We start from the raw sequence: 19890 nt of genomic DNA on the forward strand, positions 1-19890 counted from the left end.
GGAGAGATTTCTTTGGTGTTCATCATGATGATGATTACACATTTCTGTGGAAAATCGAAGGAAGTTCTTGAATCATATACTGGAATAAAAGTGTGAAGATATCTATATCTAGTGCAGTTTTGCATTGTTATACAGGTCTATGAGTACAGAACTAAGATCTGGCACACCTGGGGCTTGCATGATTATAGACATTTTGCATATACAATAAATTGTAGGCCATACAATCTGTAAATCAGAGCGCTGTGGAGAGCAAACACACAGGTGAATCAGATTCATAAAAAGGTCATCCGGTTACTTTTTACCTTTTTTTTTCTTTTCTTTATGAGATACTTCTTTTGTTGCAAAGCGTTACTATAGGGAAGTATGGCCCTATGCTATTTCAGATTCAGCACAGGTGGCGATTAAAGCTTTTACTACCCCTTTAAAAAACATATTTGTGGCATGCTTGCGCACATTTTGCTTACTGGGATTTTCCAGAGCACTTATGTTTTAAAAAAGGTCAATAAGAGTTGGTGAGATGTGGAAAAATTATAAAATGAATCTTGAGAATCACTAATTATCTATATAACTAATTGCCACGTGTCATCCTAATTTTAATGGAATATGAACATGGATTTATATTTGACACTTTTGTTGTCAGGGTATGGTGTATCCACCAGAGGGCAGTGTAACCATCATGTTCTCATGGAGTAAGGCAAGCTTGTATTGATGTAATATTGCATTTTATAAATGCCACTTTGATATATTGTTATATAATGCAATACCATTGACTCACTGTATCTACTAAGCATAGTAGTCACTGTTTAAGTTTATTATCACTATATTGGGAATCAGCAGTTTAAATGTAACATAGCCTACTATTAAAACACTGATAAACTATAGTTCTTCATAATTACTATGTAAAAAGCAATGCTTGATTATTTACAAACATTTGTGTAAAACCGTTGAGTAACATCTTACTAATGCAAATGAATTATAATTCTACAATTCGTCCCCTTGGAATTAAAAGGTTCTATCTGCGTTCTGAACAGTTTTGAGATATTGAGCTTCAACGTTTTTGCATTCCATATAGGAAAATGTGTATGGGGAACAAGTTTCTTTCAAACATAAAAATAACAGTGACCCTAAATGTACAAAACACATCACATAATGTAAATAAATTGTCACAGAATAAGAATATGTGAATAACTCAATTTTGACAAAAATGTCAGATAGAACCTTATAATTCCAAGGGGACGAATATATAAGCACACAAGAGATAACAATTTATCACTCACTCAATCTCACACACACAGCTTTTACATTCATTCACTGTAACATTGGGTATTCCATCATTGAATCTCTCTGGTTGATTGTCTCGTCTTCATTCTAAAGTTTTGTCACTCCATGCTAAAGACTTTCTCTTGGCAAGCTCCATCCAGGACGGCTGAGCTCCATCTGACCGTGGCTGTTGCTGCTGAGAGACGTCCGGTGGCGATAATGATGCTGATGTTGCTGGAAGCTCAGATGTGACGGTAAGTGCTATTGAGAGGAACACGGGCATGCACATCAACGTCTATATCAAATGATGAAGCGTTGAAGAACAGCAGAAAAATTGCAAACATTTGAAAATTACAGTCAAAGTGGCTTACTCTCTGTGTTTGGTGGGACGTGTTTTGCATTCCCATCCATCTTGTTGAAAGCTGCTGCTCTCTTTGTTGTATAATCTTCTGGTGTACAGTTCCTACTATTGAGTTCCTACCAAAGAAATCATTAAATTATATATATATATATATATATATATAGTGTGTTCTGTGCTCTCCAGTTACCTGCTTGTCTTTTGTTCCACTAGGTGCTGGCTTAGTAGAAAGTCTCTGTGAGGCCGGCTGAATCGGTGTGTTCAGTGTGTGCTGTGTTTTCAGAGGATGAAGCGTGGCGGTGGTCAGTGGCTGTGTTTTAGGCTGTACAGATGGTTTGGGAGGCTGTGCGAGAGGTGCTGTTGGAGGTGAAGGGTGGACTGGTGAGTGATTAGTGGCCAGTCTGTTCAAGAATGGCTGGTAAGCTCTGGTCTTCTCTCTGGGTCCATCTGTAAAAAAACAAAAACAAAAAAACTTTAAGGCAGACATGTCAACTAGAAAGAACTGTACATTTAAATTTGTTTTCTGTGTTATGAAATGACACAATAATAATTATTACTTTTCACTGCTGTGCAGTTATTTTGTTTTTCCACAGCAATATTAACAATTTCAGATAAACCCACTGCAAAAGGGCACATTTCAATCAAACAAACAGCGATTGGCTGTTACTTGTCAGTCAGACTCTTCTTGTGTAAGTCGCCCATCATTGCCCAGAATATCAAATAGTTAAAAGTTGAGCAACATTTTTTAAAGACTCTCAAAGATGCAATAAAATAAAAATAATCTCAGCAAAACCAGTACTTTTGTATGATTTTGTTATTTTCAGATTACAAATAACATAATTTTTCATTTTGTCATTTCTATATAGTTTTTATAATTTTTTGAGTTAGTTATTTTGAGTTTTAGTTATTTTAATACATCAAGTCAAACTAAATGAAAATGTGAAAGGTTGACTTGGCAACTAGTTGAAATTTCTTATTTATTTTTGTTTTAAATATTTTTAAAGGTTTTACATTTTGTTTTTCATTTTGTTTCCTAGAATTGGTTTACATGCAACCAAGGTACATCATTCCAATCAATAATTTCTTTCAGAGTCTGAAAACAGTTTGTTCTTGGATTCAGTCTCTATAAACCCCTACTTTCTGAGAACCTACTCTACTCTGATTGGTCAGATGGCTCAGTCTGTTGTAAGTGGTCTTCTCTGCTCTGATTGGTTAGATGGTTCAGCCTGTTGTGATTGATCTACTCTGCTATGATTGGTCAGATGGCCCAGTCCGTTGTGATTGGTCTACTCTGCTCTGATTTGTCAGATGGTTCAGTCTGTTGTGATTGGTCTACTTTGCTCTGATTGGTCAGATGGTTCAATCTGTTGTGATTGGTCTACTCCACTCTGATTGGTCAGATGGTTCAGTCTGTTGTGATTGGTCTACTCCGCTCTGATTGGTCAGATGGCCCAGTCTGTTGTGCCTCAGATGTTGCGGGCAGCAAATGAAGACCATATGCGGGCCTTATTAAAATTGGTTACATTATTACTTATATATTTAACAGGAAGTAGAATTGGAATTGCTGACGACTCGTTTCAGCAGTTCTGAATGGATTCTTTTTTAGGAGACAAGAACTTTATTTGAGTGCACTTTGATGTTTAAAACTTTGCAGACATTTTACATTCACAAACAGCTGTACTACACACTACATGAAATGGGCATACTAAATACTATACAAAATAGTATGATAAATAACCCTGGTTCAAATATCCAGTTCCTTAAATATTTAGTTTAATTTTATGAATTGTTGTATGTTATATATATGTTTTCTTGTGTGTATATATATATATATATATATAAATGATTTAACCAATTCAACAAACGATACCAAATATTATATAGTTCAACAGAAAGAAAAAAAGACATTTACACTCACTGTCTTGGGCAGCAGGCTGAAACTCCAGGCTCTGTGAATCTTGTTTTTTGGGAACACTGTGTTTATTCTTGGAATTGCCATCGCACATATTTCTGAAGGTTTCTGTTTTCCCAGCATGCTCTTCCGAGTTAGCTAGCACTGTATTAGACTCTAAACTGTACCGTTTGGTTTCATCTTTAATTTTGGAAACCTCAGAGCGATATTTCAGCGACAGAGAGGTTGTGCGGAGCTGCACCCCAAAAGTATTCTTCAGTTTTCTGTCTTCAGGTTCCTCTAGTTTCTCTGTTGCCTCGTGTTCTGTAGAAATATCAGTCTTAAGATTGGTTCCTGTTGTTGGTTTGGACATAATAGGAGGCGTTACTTCTCTACGAAAACTCTTTGTGTCTTGTGTTTGATTGAGGAGATTCTGAAACTCTGTTGGTTTCGTTTCTCTTGCTTCATCTTTCTGCGGCTCTAGGTTGGGTCTGTTGGATTGAGTCTTGATTCCTGGAGTACCTTTCAAATGTCCCTCATTCTGCATTGTCACAGTCTCACTTGTTGTTTTGGAGTGATACTTTCCAGATGCAATGAACGGTTTTGTTGAGGCCTCCATGGCTCCTTTTGGAGACGTAGGGCTTCTAATTTCCATTTTCAGATTTTTGATGCGAGGCAGAGGTACAGGAAATTGTCTAAATGATGCTTCCTCCGATGGGCTTTCCTTTGTATTTGTTCCACACACAAGATTCTCACTCGTCTGAATCTGGATATCATTTGGATCATGTCTCTGGATAGGTGAATGGGCTCTTAATGACACTATTGCTCTTGATGGTTGTGTAGATTCTGAAAGTCCTGATGGTGACGGTGGACCCGAGGAGCTTGAGGTCAAGCCAAAGGACATGGGCTGCAAATAAAGAGGATTTGTGGTGACTTTGCCCTCAGATTCAAGAGGCTCTTCCGACAAACCCAGAGATGGGGAATTAATTTCAGTTATGATGGGGTTCTCCTCCTGGTTCTGCTCTGACTTTGCTGGAGATGTCTCTGTAGGTTCTGTGGAGATGGGCTTCTCTTTCAGGTCCGAAGACGGAGAGGAAGACAAACTGCGTTGCTCTGTCTCTGTGGACGTCGTGGTGCCATCATCATCATCCTCCTCAGACAGAACGTTGTCCAGATCACTGATGCTTTCTGACCGATACCTGGGAGAAATAGATACCTGGAAAAGAGAGATCGAAAATGCTATCACATTTTTTTGTTTAAGTACTGATCAAGTATTCATAACTTTTTGCAGATTTAAAATTATCAGATTTTCATCTACTATTTATATTTTATTTCAGACCTTTAGTGGTTTTAGTTAACATCCTTTGAAAATAAAATCATACTTTGAATGGGACTATAATGGCAAAATAACTTTAGTTACCTGAAGAATAAAATGAACAAATATGTGAAAATAAAATAATTCTAAATTAATAAGATAAGCACTTCCAGTGTCCACACTGCCATAGATTACAATGAGAGGGATCTAGTTTTTAACAAATCCAGTGTTAATGTTGTCACATTAATCCAATTTAAACTACTTTATGCTCTTTAAATCTATTTATACACAGCTTGATGTGAAGTAGCTGAGGCATATGCATTTTATCACCCTCACTGTCTTACCGTTGGCACTCTGTTTCCCCTTGTGCTGGCTCTTTGTTTCCTCGGTTTGACTGACATGCGATGACGGGCAGCCGAGTTATCCAAACTGGCCATGTAACATGCTGGGCTATTGAAGTCAACTCCTGAAGGGGGAGTGGTCGAGGCGGAGGTGGGGGAGATGATTGGCTGAGGGGATGGTTTGGAGACTGGGGATAGAGGCCTTGATGATGGCTGGAAAGGATCACCCTGAGTGAGACAATATTTACCATCAAATATTTTCTTTGTAAATGTTTATTCGCGAAGATTGTTTTGAATAATGCAGTGTGTTAATATTACGTATTATTATATATACATGAATATTACCTGTTCTTCTTCCTCACTTCCCGTTCCAGCTAAACTCAGAGAGCTCAGATGTTTCTGAGATTCGGGATACTGTAAGAAAAAAGGATACACCACTGTACAGTCATTTGAAAATGATTGCAGTACCAGTTTTGACCACAATCTTACATACGGCTCATTTAAGTGTACCTAAACTTTCTATTGTTTATTAAGTGTACCCTAACTTTCAATACCTATCTCTATTGTTCTGTTACCTTGTAAACGTCTGTATGGTTCACTCGCTCGTAGAAGGACGTCTCAGGTGGACTGCACGGTAAACCATCATCCTCTGAAGTGGTTCCTGAGTCCTCTGTGCGTTTGCCAGGAATCGACATTGGAGGAGGACCTAGATGTAAGTTCTGTTGCTGTAGTTTCAACTGCCGGAATAAAATATAAGCCGCTTGCTATTTAATGAACCCCGACCTTAAATCAAATTAAAGTTGAACAACGCACACTGCTGTAGCATAATAAGAGTAGTTCAAATAAACTGTTGTCTTTTTCTAACAAAAACATTTGCAAGCTGTTGGTTTCTCCACAAAGAAGGCCTTACTTGTAAGGCCTTAATTTTGTCATGAACGTTCTCCTGTGAAAGAACACGTGTTGGTTCTGTGGACTGGGTCTGATCAGTAAAGAAGACGCTATCGTGAGACAACGCCCTGGAGCTCAGACACTGTGGGTACCTGTGGAACAGATTTAGAAGGTTCATTTATTTTATTTTTGTTTCAGTAGAATATCTGGACTAAAACATCAGTACAATATCTGTATAATAACATAGATACTGTACTAAATATTTTTAATGGTTATATGAAATAGGATATATTTAATATATTGTACCATTGTTTTACTGTATATATTTTAGGTTTTATACATGCATACACCCCCACACACACATCAATGCAAAATAGTGTACAAATATCCAATTTAATATAATTTAGTAAACAAGCTGCTGGACAGCTCTTTGATGTTAAAGTGCCCTTATTATGCTATTTCGAAGGTTCCTAATTCTGTTTTGAATGTCTTCTACAATCGGTTTGCATCCAAGGTTGAAAAAGCTTGTCTGAAGCTCTGCTCTGATTGGTCAGATGGTCCAGTCTGTTGTGATTTGTCTACTCTGCTGTGATTGGTCAGATGGTTCAGTCTGTTGTGATTGGTCTTCTCTGCTTTGATTGGTCAGATGGTTCAGTCTGTTGTGATTGGTCTACTCTGCTCTGATTGGTCAGATGGTTCAGTCTGTTATGATTGGTCTACTCTGCTTTGGTCAGATGGTTCAGTCTGTTGTGATTGGTCTACTTTGCTCTGGTTGGTCAGATGGTTCAGTCTTTTGTGATTGGTCTACTCTGCTCTGGTTGGTCAGATGGTTCAGTCTTTTGTGATTGGTCTACTCTGCTCTGATTGGTCAGATGGTTCAGTCTGTTATGATTGGTCTACTCTGCTTTGGTCAGATGGTTCAGTCTGTTGTGATTGGTCTACTCTGCTCTGATTGGTCAGATGGTTCAGTCTGTTATGATTGGTCTACTCTGCTCTGATTGGTCAGATGGTTCAGTCTGTTGTGATTGGTCTACTCTGCTTTGGTCAGATGGTTCAGTCTGTTGTGATTGGTCTACTCTGCTCTGGTTGGTCAGATGGTTCAGTCTTTTGTGATTGGTCTACTCTGCTATGATTGGTCAGATGGTTCAGTCTATTGTGATTGGTCTACTCTGCTATGATTGGTCAGAACGTTCAGTCTGTTGTGATTGGTCTACTCTGCTTTGATTGGTCAGATGGTTCAGTCTGTTGTGATTGGTCTACTCTGCTCTGATTGGTCAGATGGTTCAGTCTGTTATGATTGGTCTACTCTGCTTTGGTCAGATGGTTCAGTCTGTTGTGATTGGTCTACTCTGCTATGATTGGTCAGATGGTTCAGTCTGTTATGATTGGTCTACTCTGCTCTGGTTGGTCAGATGGTTCAGTCTGTTGTGATTGGTCTACTCTGCTCTGATTGGTCAGAACGTTCAGTCTGTTGTGATTGGTCTACTCTGCTTTGATTGGTCAGATGGTTCAGTCTGTTGTGATTGGTCTACTCTGCTTTGATTGGTCAGATGGTTCAGTCTGTTGTGATTGGTCTACTTTGCAAAGTGGATTTGTCTTTTTGACATGTGAATAAAATGAACCAAACTTATCAGACTCGGCTACAACTAGTGCTTGAGGGTCAAAGTAGATGATGTTCTAGGGCGGCCAATACAGACCATAGGCTGGCATTATGCTTTTTTTTAAAAAAAAACCTACGCAAATTCGTGTAGGAAATAAGACTGGAATTTCTGATGACTCGATGTAGGCAATAACTTACACATTAACATTTATCGTGACTTTTGCAGACCTTTTACATTCACAAATTATTATTATTTATTATGCTATGGTATACACAACATGAGAGAATAAGCATAATAGGGCCACTTTAATTTATTGACACATCGGTGACTTACGAAAACTCCTCTTCAGAGTCGTAGCCTTCCCTTATGGCCTCTGGAGCAGTGATGTCACTAGCGGACTGGCTTTGCTTAATCAGCCCTTCGCTTTCCTTTTTCTTCAGTTTCCCAAAGAGACGCGTCTTCAGCTGCTTAAAGCGTGACTTCTTCCGTCCTGTTGAAGAGACCAGGAATAAGAAAGATTGATTTGCACGGATCTCCAGAAATAGAGTTTGACGTCATAAGAAGATCTGTTTGTAAAGTAAGGTCAGATTTGGTTCTGTCTGATTTTATTTACCAGAGTTGTTTATTTTTTTTTATTATTAATGATTTATTCAATATTGGTGTCTTATTTCAAGGGTTATAGTGATTTAAATATGGTTAAGTTTGTTTTAGACAATCTTTCTTAATGTTGTGTCTAAAAATAATAGCCCTTAAACGTAGTAAAATCACTATTGCATGTATTTCTCATTAATAAATCCTTAAAAAGAAAATGTGTGAATGTATTCAAATCAGGAATTCGAACACAAACCCGTGAGTTCCTCTCCATTTTTGTCCATTTCTGCAGGGCAGGATTCCATGTTTTTATCTGTTGATCCACAATAGAAGAGAAAATCATTTAATGACTCAAAAAAAAGCAAAGCATATAAATCTCAGTGTGTGCAGACTGTAATGGTATTACGAACAAGACTTTAAATAGAAACTCTGTGGAGTGTCAACTGCATGTCTTGTTTATATCAGTAAAGATCAGCTTATACACTCTGTTTGCACTTTAGTACATCACTTCCTGTGTTCAAAGGTGATGAGCCCTGTTCTAATCCTGCATTTGTTAGAATCCTCAATGTCCTAATAAGGAAAGAGCTGCTCCATTTTTATTTTAAAAGCTCTTAATACAGTCAACAGAGTGCCGAAGTGATGACGTCACTTTGTAGGACAACTCGGAAGTCAGCGGCATGGGTTCCTTCGATGTATTTTCCCCATAGACTTTTGGAAAATCGCAAAAAAATAAGATCTGTGTTCAACAAAGGGTTGTGACCCTTATATGTTTTGTCTATCAAGATAATCTTTAGAAGTTAATCCAAAATGTATACATTTTGAAGTTTAAAAAGCCACAAGCAGACACAATAAAGTTTGAAAAACCACAAGCAGGTTATAACTGGTGTGTTTTATGTCATAGATCAAAACATGAACATATTTAGAGGCTTTGTGAACCTCAGATTTAGCAAAAACCCATTCAAAAAAACTCATAGACTTTGGGAACCGGAAGTGCTAAAATGCTAACTCACTTCCGTGTTTTGGCCTACAAAGTGATCACGTCATAACTTCGGCACTCTATAGCTGAATCTACTTTTGAAATGTAAGGTAATTGTGCACTACTGAATCACACAACCCAGGTTATTGCTCAAAAGTTTGATGACGTACATATAAAGACAGAGAGTCATATGCTAGTCTCTTTGCTTTAATATTGGCAAACAGGATGACGCACAGCATCTGCTTTCATCCTCTTTGGTGTGTCTTACTGTCAAACCACAGTTTGTGCAAACATCTCCTGTGTCTTTCTATTGGCTTTGTGTTGTGATACAATCACTGGCCATTTGTAATACAGTGACTTCTAAGGGGAGGGAATAGTAGTTCACTTTGGCCAGGACACCCGTTGCTTAGTGACGCACAAGGGTGACGCAATTTTTACTGAATACTAGATTGTGTCTACCTGCAACCTGGGAAACCAAGCCCTTGTCCAAGCTCTTACAATTCATTAACCACACACTCTCACACACATGCCCTCATATTCATTCTTTGGAGTGTCTGCAATGAGCAGTAAATGTTAATGCTCTTCTGTTCTACATTTACACTATTTCATTCACAGATTAGCTCAATAAACGTATCAGGTGTTGATACAGTACAGTATGTGCTGGCAAATAAGTTCTTTAGTGCATTGTTCTCACTCCTAATACCTTATTTGGGCACTATTTAAGGGGACAGAAATTTGTAGTGGTGTCCCAAACTAAAGTGGATGTTATCGAGTGCACTCATGCTATGCCATAATGCAGCGCAATAACAAGTGTACAACCAATGTACGCTAAACGGTTAGAGAATACCCTTAAAGGAGTAGTTCACTTTAAAAAAAAAAAACGTTTGCTGATAATTTACTCACCCCCATGCCATCCAAGATATCCATGTCATTTTTTCTTCAGTCGAAAAGAAATTAAGGTTTCTGATGAAAACATTCTAGGAATTTCTCCATATAATGGACTTCATTGGTAACCAAACGGTTCAAGGTCCAAAAGGCAGTTTCATTGCAAACTGTTCAAAGGGGCTTAAAACGATTCCAGATAATGAATAAGGGTCTTAAGCGAAACGTGACTCTCCTGTTCGAACTCTCCTGTTGGAACTCATTCATCAAAATGAACGAATCTTTTTTCATGTCATTTGGTTCATTCATTCAATGAACCAAATGAACAAATTGACTCAGAAAAAGATTTGTTCATTTTTATGAACGAGTTCGAACATGAGAGTCACGAACGCACATCACAGAACAGAGCAAGGCGACCATTTGAGCTTATAAAACTTAAACTTTGTTTTTTTTTTTTTAAATGAGCGACCGTTTCGCTTGATAAGACCCTTATTCATCGTCTGGAATCATTTAAAGCCCTTTGAACAGTTTGCACTGAAACTGTCTTTTGGACCTTGAACCGTTTGGTTACCAGTAAAGTGCATTATATGGAGAAAAATCCTGGAATGTTTTCATCAAAAACCTTAATTTCTTTTCAACTGAAGAAAGAAAGACATGGACATCTTGGATGACATGGGGGTGAGTAAATTATCAGCAAAAGTCTTTTTTTAAAAAAAAAAAAAAGTGAACTAGTCCTTTCATGGACTGTCAGCATCGCACCGAATGAATTCCCGCTTCTCACCAAAAGATGGCGCCTCCATCCATTTTCCAACCTGCTGGTCCAATGTGGATACAGCGTAATATCATGCAGGTACAAGCTCATTTTTAATTGATTACTAAATTGTTTATTTAGGTTTCTACATAGGTTTTCATAACAGAGTTCCTGGTAAACCTTTCACCTTACTACTAGAGCTGCCTAAGTTTGCTAAGTTTCAAATGATTAATAAACAGCAAGCACAAACTATGCAAAAGCGGCAGCCCTTTTGGCACATTCAGTGTCTTTTTTTTATTATCCATCAGAGATTTTAAATTGTATCTCTTTAAAGTAATTGCACATCTTTCCTCAACAAGCATGTGAATAATAATTATGCCAAATTTGAATACTTGGCATTAGTGCTTTGTTGAAATAGATCCCTAATCCTAAGTATGAGGAATAATAATAGTGATGATAACCATGCTAATAACTACAATCAACCATTTGTTATCATGGCCGTAACTTTATCCTGTTGTGCTCTCAGGGGTGTGTGTGTGTGTGTGTCTGAAGCGTAGCATAAGATGGTTCTATAAAAAATTTAAGCAATCAATTTATGTAAATGTCTGTGTTAGCATATGCACACACACCTGCTACTACTGTCCTCAGGCCTTAACCAAACAATCTAATGACAAAAATACCAATGTTGGCCTTGCTGTCTAATATAAAGTCTTTATGCCATGTGCTTCTGAGCGTGCAGAGGAGGACAAAAGTGCTGTACATTCTCTTTATGCAATATAGTCAGGATTAGGATCAACACAATGACAGATAATAGACTTTTGTTTAATCAAAAGATCAAAAATCAATGCTATGTAATAGAGGAAGGCTAGAACATCAAGGGTCGGCTTTCTTCCCGCAGGTCATATTCGTAAATATCAACGTGTTTTGCATATTAAGAGCCAAAATATGGCTTTTTTGGCTGCTGAGTAATAATGCTGAAAATTCAGCTGTCATTACAGGAATAAATTATATTTTAAAATATATAATATTTAAAAAGACTCACAATGTCACTATTTTACTGCAATGTAAAAAAAAATATTTTCAAGATTTGCTATCACAACATTTTTTCTTTTGTCAAATCAACTTAAATCATTTATTTAGTTCAGATAACTTATTATTTTGAGTTTCTGATGATTAAATCAAACTCCTTGATTGTATTAACTCACTTTTTCCATTTCAATCAACTTAAAATTTTAAGGCAACCACGTTAATTAATTTTTTTAAGTTAAACCAACAATATTTTTTACAGTGTGTGTTTTTGATCAAATAAATGACTTATTGAGGAACACTAAAAAATATTCCCCTAACTCAACTTAAAAACTTAAGTTCAGTTGCTGCCTTAAAGGTGCAGTAAACCATTTCTGGGAATAATTTGATATTTGAAAGAAACACACCTGTCACTTCATTGCCCCAACCCTAAATTAATGAACATGCTATGCAAACGCAGGCGACTAGAAAATATTCACAAAATATTTGTTTAGGTGTTGATTTGGTTGATTTAGGTGTTAATGTCAACAGAGTTTCTCAGAAATCGCTTACTGCAAGTCATTTCAACTCTTCTTTTTTGATTCAATCTTTCCTAGTTGGAAAATAGTTATTTGTATAACTTAAAAAATGGAATTGGTTAAAGCACCTAATACCTGAATTGGTTGTAAAATGAAAACAAACAAAAACATTAAATAGTAACTTATTCTTAGTAACTTGCCAGCAGCTTTACGTTGAGGCAGAATGTTTTCCCTCGTCTGAGAGCTTCCTTTGTTTTCTTCTGTAGCTTTTTCCGCTGTGGTCTCCAGTTTTAGATTACTGACATCTGCAAATGAAGTTGAAGAGGTGGTTATAGCCTGGCAGAAAGAACAGGTTAGGGAAAGAGAGAGGGTGGGAACAAAGAGTTTGGTAGTAACAGGATGTGAGGGCAATAAATTGATTGAGGGCAATAAATTAGATGTGTTTTAAAACTGCCAGGGATTCTCTTATTGGTTGTTGTGGATATGGCGCTTTTTTTTTTTTTTTGTCATTTTCGGAGCCTGACGAGATCCATCGTCATTCAATTGTCTCAATGTACTTCTAATATTTTTTTTTTCACCTTCCCTATATTTGCTCAACTCTTGCATTGCAATGATCTCAAGGAAAGTCCCTCATCGATCTTTAGTAAAAGCCCTTACTAAAGCATATTTTGTCCTCTGTAGGAGTTAATAATTACAGTAGACAGGTGGCTTTTCCCCTAAATATTGAAGCGATCATTTGCTTAATAATTGCTGGGAAAAAAATAAAATTCCAGTTTATTTTCTGATCTGAATACCATAAAGCATTCATAGTGGTTTATAATACGAAAAGGCTGAATTAAAACCATAGGCACCCATTTTTACCCGGCAACAAATGTCTACTGGAGACAAACCACTGGTAAACACCATATCCACATGACAAATTGTTTTATTTTACAGAATGAAAATTTAAAGGACATTTGCATCACCCATTTTATTTACATATTTGCTACAGTACTTTAAAATGTGTACTGTCTATTTATTATGCTACAATGTTGGTATCCTCTATTATACACAGTATATATACTTTTTACAGTGAATTTATTCTAGATTCTGTGCATCTTGAACATCTTTTAGATCACGTGACTGTGATGTTGCCAGATCCAAGATTTGAACTCGCTTTTACAGTCAGCAGCACTCAGCAGTGAACATGAAGTTGTCAAAAGCTCTCAGCTGTCATTAGAAAGCAAAGGCTGGTCAATGTTGAGATGCATGCGAATAAGCGTCCCGATCCTTTGTGTAGTTACTCATTCTTACCACTGACTTGGCCACGGTAAATTTGATTAAAAATGTAATTTAGTTCTTTGACATGTAAAAATTACTGTAGATCAGTGTTGACACTGAAAACTGCTGGTTTAAGTACGCCAGGTGTGTTTTTCTGCATTTGCATATCTCTGTGGCAATCTATGTTTTGTGCACTACAACTGATATAAAACTAGGCTGAGATGAGTAAACTCCCACAAAGGGCACTCATCACATTTATATCAAGTCTAATGAGTAAATACGACTTGGAAATTGGTCTCTCGAGCAATGGTTACTTACATAACCATTGGATGTATATTGTATGTATTGTACTCATCGATAGTTAAAATTAATTTTTGATATGTTTTAGCTTACCTAAAGGGCATCCAAGATGTAGGTGTCTTTGTTTCCACTGTATTTTCAATTTTGATATTTTTAGGTCAAACCGTTCTTGTCTGTCAGTCATATAATGCAGGTATGGTCACCTCCTCAAAGAGCATGCACAGAGAAGTCCAAATTAAACATTATTTAATGACTCATAAATGTAAGTACACATTGATGGCCTAAGACATGAAACGAGCGGTTTGTGTGAGAAAACGAACTGTATTTATATCGCTTTTTACCTCTTGTAATCACAGTCACAGAGATTTCAGAAGTGTTACCCTTCACTGTGAAGATCTAAACATATTTAGATATACAGGATATACAATTGCAATGGTTGACGATGGACGTGGCTGTGGTTACAAGAGGTAAAAAACGATATAAATACTGTTCGTTTTCTCACCCAAACCGCTCGCTTCGTGTCTTATGCCATCAACGTGTACTTACATTTACGAGTCATTAAATCATGTTTAATTTGGACTTCTCTGTGCATGCTCTTTGAGGTGGTGACCATAGACCTCCATTATATGACTGACAGACAAGAACGGTTTGACCTAAAAATATCAAAATTGAAAATACTGGGGAAACAAAGACACCTACATCTTGGATGCCCTTGAGGTAAGCTAAAACATACCAAAAATTAATGTCAAAGTGAACTATCACTTTAATGTATTGCATTACTAAAATTTACTAACTTTTTACACACAGTATAAATACTTCCCAAAATGTTTTGGATTTTTTTTTTTTTCCCCCATCTCGTTACACTTGTGGTGTTCCTGGTCAAAAATGACTGTCCAAAATAAAATAGCTTATAAATCTCTCGTTATGCTATTATCACCAAATATTGGATTCAATCAGCTTATTTTCTTTCAATTTCAATTAGGACGCGTATTATTACATTTTCAAACTGACTGATTGTAGGCTAATCCATGAGGCTTTGCGACGCGTTGTCTAACAACGCCGTTCAGCCGTGACTTATTCACCATAAAGCACAGCCTCTTGCACATTATTGCTTACATAGAGACTGTTTAGCTGTGTGTGATATCATTTCCTTTCCATCTTGTTTGTCTCTCAGAGGTTAGCTTACGTTCAAACAGTGCAGGTGACACCGGAGGAGTTTCCCAGAAGACCTTTCCAAAAATAAGCTCTGAATCAACAGCTTGCACAATTAATGAATGTCAACAAGTTTTAATCGACCTTTCAGCCTGCTCATAAAGATCCTAAATGAATCCTTTAATAGGAACCAAAGAAGGAGACAACATTATGTACTTGGCAACTGGTTGTTTTGACCTAATGTAACCCAACACCCTGAGAGTCGACCAGAAATGCCATCTCTCTCACTCTGGCACACTCTCTACGTTTTTTTTCTTCTTCTTTCTTTCAGATTCGACCTTTCCTTTTCTTTTAGTATGAATGCGTCAATTCAAGGACTGCGTTACTCAGGTGAAATGCAATCTACGCAGGCAAGCCCATCTTTGTACACTGTATAGCATGCGATACATTTCAACTTTTCTTATACTTTTTTTTAGGTTGGCTATGAGTAATATAATAGGATATACCCAGCTAATAACAAATCTGTTTTGAGAATTTTCTGCTAACATTACAGTACTCTGAACATTCAAAACGTCCAGTTTAAAAAAATAAATAAATAAATGGTATTAAATGGTAATATTCCATTTTATCACTTTGCAAACATTATGGAAACATTATTTTTGAATGTTCTCTGAACTGAAGCAAGCAGTAAGTAATAATGGTTAAATTCACCATGAAATCAAGTCGGACAATTCTTATTTTTTTATGGAATATTGCAGTATTTATTATGAATGATTTTTCTTAGCACATCATTCATTTTAAAATAAATAATCTTTAACCGAAATAACTTTCCCTCCCTCTTCCCTGAAGGCGTGTTTACTGACGAGAGGGCGGAGCAACCTGTCACTCACAAGAGATCCACCAATAGAAAAAACACAAACATCCAATCAATTCCCCATGGACAAAATCAAGTCCCGCCCTACATTTATTCTTGTTTGCAGGGACGTGCACAGGAATTTTGAGGGGCAGTTGCTCTGACCTAAAAAAAGGGCACCCCCCCTCCCCTCACGGGCTATATGAAGGAATATATTCAGTTGAATTTGTCACCTTCCAAATTGCCTTATCTGGCCGTGTTTATGTCCAAACGCAATGCCTCATCTTATGGTCTTATTATTATTTATAAAGATTGCAAAATGTCAGAGATGAGACAAATGAGCAAAAGAGTTCCTCATATTGTTGTTTATTGTTTTTTTTTAATTATTATTATTTATTTATTTATTTGAAAAGAAATAATCTGGATTGAATGGAAAAACTCAAAAAAAAAGAAAAAACGCTTAGATTTCGGGAAAAAATACAATCTTTTTTTGCCAATCCTGACCTCCCCCTGGGGCCCTAAGCAAAATTCTGCTATGGGGCCCTCTACCTGATCTGTGATGCCGTGAGCCATGTAAACCATTTGCCATTGCCACTCAATACCGCCCAATATAATCCTCCCTCCTTTAAACAAAACAGTCAAAGAACAAGTACAACAATACAGAACAGATTGAGGTTTAAACAAACAATATTTACTGAATTAAGCGTTTTTATAGAATGTTAAGATAACAAGTGAATATTAACGTAAACATAAATAAGAAGAAAATAATAAAGTACAACCCTGAACTTTGGCTTTTGGGATTAAATTTGGTCCTCTCTACAGCCAGGGTATTTTTCGGAATCAGTAGCCTATGATTTTTATTTATTTATTTTTTTATGCATGTTGAAGCAAATCTTGATTTATTGTTATATACTGAGGGATTTGCATTCATATTGACCAGAATGTCCAGCTAATCATCATTTTAAATTCAATATAGCCTATAAATCAATAGTCAATCAATGTCAAATTGCCAATACATTGGTTTCTTGCATAATTAGTGCAGTTGTTTAGAGTTTTTAACTACACTGAGACTAGATAATCAGTGTCTTTATAATGTGTACTTTGATTGGGAGTGCCATCATTCACGTATTGTACAGTATTTCTGGTCTCCACATTTCTGCTTGAAAAATGCGAGTTTCATTTCGTGCACGCGCATATGAACGCAACACACGCGACGCGGTTATGTTTTCCGAGCTGTAGTAAACAAACACTGTTGTTGCACTTTGTCGTTTATAAAAAACAAAACGTAATAAATAATGGTATTTTACTCTCACTTTTGTCAGGCAAAAAGTGATGCAAGAGATGCACTGCCTGCCCAGATAGGTTAGCAAGACCAAAAACCATCAAACTTTGCTGACATCAAACTAGAGAGGAGAGAACACAAGTTTACCTGACTGCTGTTCCCGCAATTCACTCTCATGTTTTTCTTCTTCCTCTTTTCGTGACGAGAAGGATAGTTTTGCTTTTGTCATGGACTTCGTACACATTAATTAGCGCGCGTTACCGCACCGGTCGCGTGCAGTCTATGGTCGCGTGAGGCACTGCAGCCACGTAAACAGTTTGACTTTCCCTTTCAGTGCCCGAATGGAAGTAAATGAGGCTTTGCGATTTTTATATTATTTTTTTGTCTAGGCCTACGTGAAATTTTACATCCATTGTACGATTTTTTTTTTCCTCGGAAGGGCAACCTGAGTCGAGAAGGGCATATGGGCAGTTGCCCGGGCAACCTGAGCAACCCCCCTGTGCACGTCCCTGCTTGTTTTTTTTTTTTTTTTTTTTTTTTTTTTTTTTTAAATGCTTTATTTAAACATTCAGTTTACAGAGTAAAACAACATAATAATAACATCAACAACATAATAGCACAAAAAAGAAATTAGACAACGATAAACAGGAAAAAAATAAATAAATAAAAAATAAAAAAAAAATAAAAATAAAAAGAGGGCAATACATAGATGAAAATAAATCTAAACATTTAATAAAGTAAAAAGTTTGTAGGACTTACAAATTTTACATGTTTTGAGTGCTTTTGGGTTAAGAGAGGAAGAAATTGTAGTGAAGTAATGTTTTATCTCATGCAAGAACACCAGAAAAATTGGTTTACAATTTGAAAACTTACACTTGTGAATATAAAATCTACACAAGAAAATAAGTAGATTTATAATAAAGCAGGCATTTGAATCAGCTTCAAAAAAACCAAAAATAACAGTTTTGGGATTCATGGAGAAATTCTTCAAGATATTGCTTGAGATAAAACCACTAACATCTTTCCAAAGTTGCCGAGTAAAATTGCATGACCAAAATAAGTGAAGAAGAGTTTCAGTGTCATTCTGACAGAAAGAGCAATTTGTGTCAAAATGAGATCTAAATTTTTTCTTTAGGAAATTTTTAACTGGGTAAATATTATGAGTTAATTTAAAGGATATTTCTTTGATTTTATTTGTGAGGAGAAACCTATGTTCCTACGTCCCTGCTTGTTTGAGAAGCTGTTTCACTCGGATCAACGTCACACTATAGAGAAGAAAAACCTATCACAACTTCCGTTTCATGACAACTTTACAAAATGTTAGATAGAAATTAAACGTTTCCATGTTTTTGTGCTAAGAACATTTAAATTTGTGAGAATGTGCAGGTATCCTGTAGAAGTAAAAAAAGTAGGGCACTGCTCCTTATGTGGTCACTCTATATCAGCACTTTTTATTATTTATTATTATTTATAGCCTAATATAATACTAGACCTGTAAAACCGGTACGCTGCTTTATTCACTCACTTTTATCCCAGCTCTGCATTCATCTTTTTCCCTTTCAGGACAGTTTAGCTCTTGTTCTGCAAACATTAACTTCTCAACAGATAGAGTGACTAATCTGCTTGAACATTAACTGTGTTTTGAAGATATACCTGACCCCTCCTAAACGCTGCATTCATCCTAAACGAACTGACCTTTGGATTATAATTACTTTAACGTGAGCAAGACAGACTTCCTATCAAACATCACACACCTGTTTTAATACAAGTGGAGGTCAATCACAACATGATCCCTTGATAAAAAGGCAATACGAGAGCATCTTAAATGATAAATAAAAATAAATATCTCTGACTGTAGGATACTATTGATAAGATATACAATACAGTAGGAAACAAACTTAGATTAGAAAGTGGAATCACTAAAGTTGAAGCAGTTATGTGACAGTATAACACACTGCCCTAATAACAAGTGCATCACATGAACATGAGTCTGACGCACCGAAAGTTATTCATTCAAAACCTCTTTTTCAGAATCAAATAATCAGCAGAGGAACAGTGTGCTCATTTTCACAGGCTTTTCAAATATCTCATCCCCTACTTCAAAGATTATATTTAACCTCTGATGGTGACTTTCTTAGACTTTACATCCTCTAAAAGGTTTTATACTATCCTTTACCTTGCTTAGAGAAAGACATCTACTTTGAGAACAACATTTGCACAAATTTAAAATTGTTTTGAAAGTTCCCTAATGTTTTTACAATAGGCTACATACAACAGTGCATAGGCAGGATACGTCATGCCTAGATAGATAGATAGATAGATAGACAGACAGACAGACAGACAGACAGACATGACGGTTATTTTTCAAATTCAGCATCTCATGGTTGGAAATCGCCGTCGCAAAAATGTTTTCTTTCAAGGCTGAGTCTATTTATTTATTTTAAAAACTAACCCACCAAAAACGATGCCTATTGGCCACGAAGAGGATGGATATGACCAGGAAAATAACCACAGAAGACTCATAAATGGATGTCTTACCTCTGTGTAATGGAGATGCAGAAGCGCGCACCTGCGCTAAGATCACTAACAACACTCGCGGAGCTCACGAGACTGGACGACACTAGTGAGCTCACCTGATTGGCCAC

At 36.6% G+C, this 19890-nt stretch overlaps 1 protein-coding gene across 2 annotated transcripts; it reads right to left on the reverse strand.

Moving 5' to 3' along the window:
• Positions 1-781: 781 nt before the first annotated feature.
• Positions 782-19861, reverse strand: cracdlb (cracd like b). Of its 2 annotated transcripts, none has more exons than XM_089132063.1 (12): positions 19784-19861; positions 12599-12703; positions 8502-8558; positions 7988-8144; positions 6076-6205; positions 5741-5902; positions 5511-5579; positions 5169-5378; positions 3537-4725; positions 1809-2065; positions 1632-1737; positions 782-1521 (listed from the first exon to the last, which is right to left on the reverse strand). In XM_089132063.1, exons 3-12 carry the CDS (start codon positions 8548-8550, stop codon positions 1364-1366), a joined length of 2487 nt encoding a protein of 828 aa, XP_088988189.1. In that variant the 5' UTR covers positions 8551-8558; positions 12599-12703; positions 19784-19861; the 3' UTR covers positions 782-1363. The 2 variants fall into 2 exon arrangements, with proteins under 2 accessions (XP_088988189.1, XP_039544816.2); XM_039688882.2 differs by having other exon boundaries at positions 5169-5393.
• Positions 19862-19890: the final 29 nt, after the last annotated feature.

The sequence above is a fragment of the Pimephales promelas genome, chromosome 6 (assembly GCF_988280905.1).
Source record: "Pimephales promelas chromosome 6, fPimPro1.hap1.1, whole genome shotgun sequence".
Classification (NCBI taxonomy): Eukaryota; Metazoa; Chordata; class Actinopteri; order Cypriniformes; family Leuciscidae; genus Pimephales; species Pimephales promelas.

What these genes read in the sequence shown, in the direction of transcription:
- cracdlb (XM_039688882.2), bottom strand. Translation starts at nt 8,550, where the DNA reads ATGGAATCCTGCCCTGCAGAAATGGACAAAAATGGAGAGGAACTCACG. An exon ending in AAATGGAGAGGAACTCACGG is followed by an intron (nt 8,145 to 8,501) that starts GTTTGTGTTCGA and finishes TCTCTTCAACAG; the next exon opens with GACGGAAGAAGTCACGCTTT. An exon ending in GAAGTGAGGAAGAAGAACAG is followed by an intron (nt 5,394 to 5,510) that starts GTAATATTCATG and finishes TGTCTCACTCAG; the next exon opens with GGTGATCCTTTCCAGCCATC.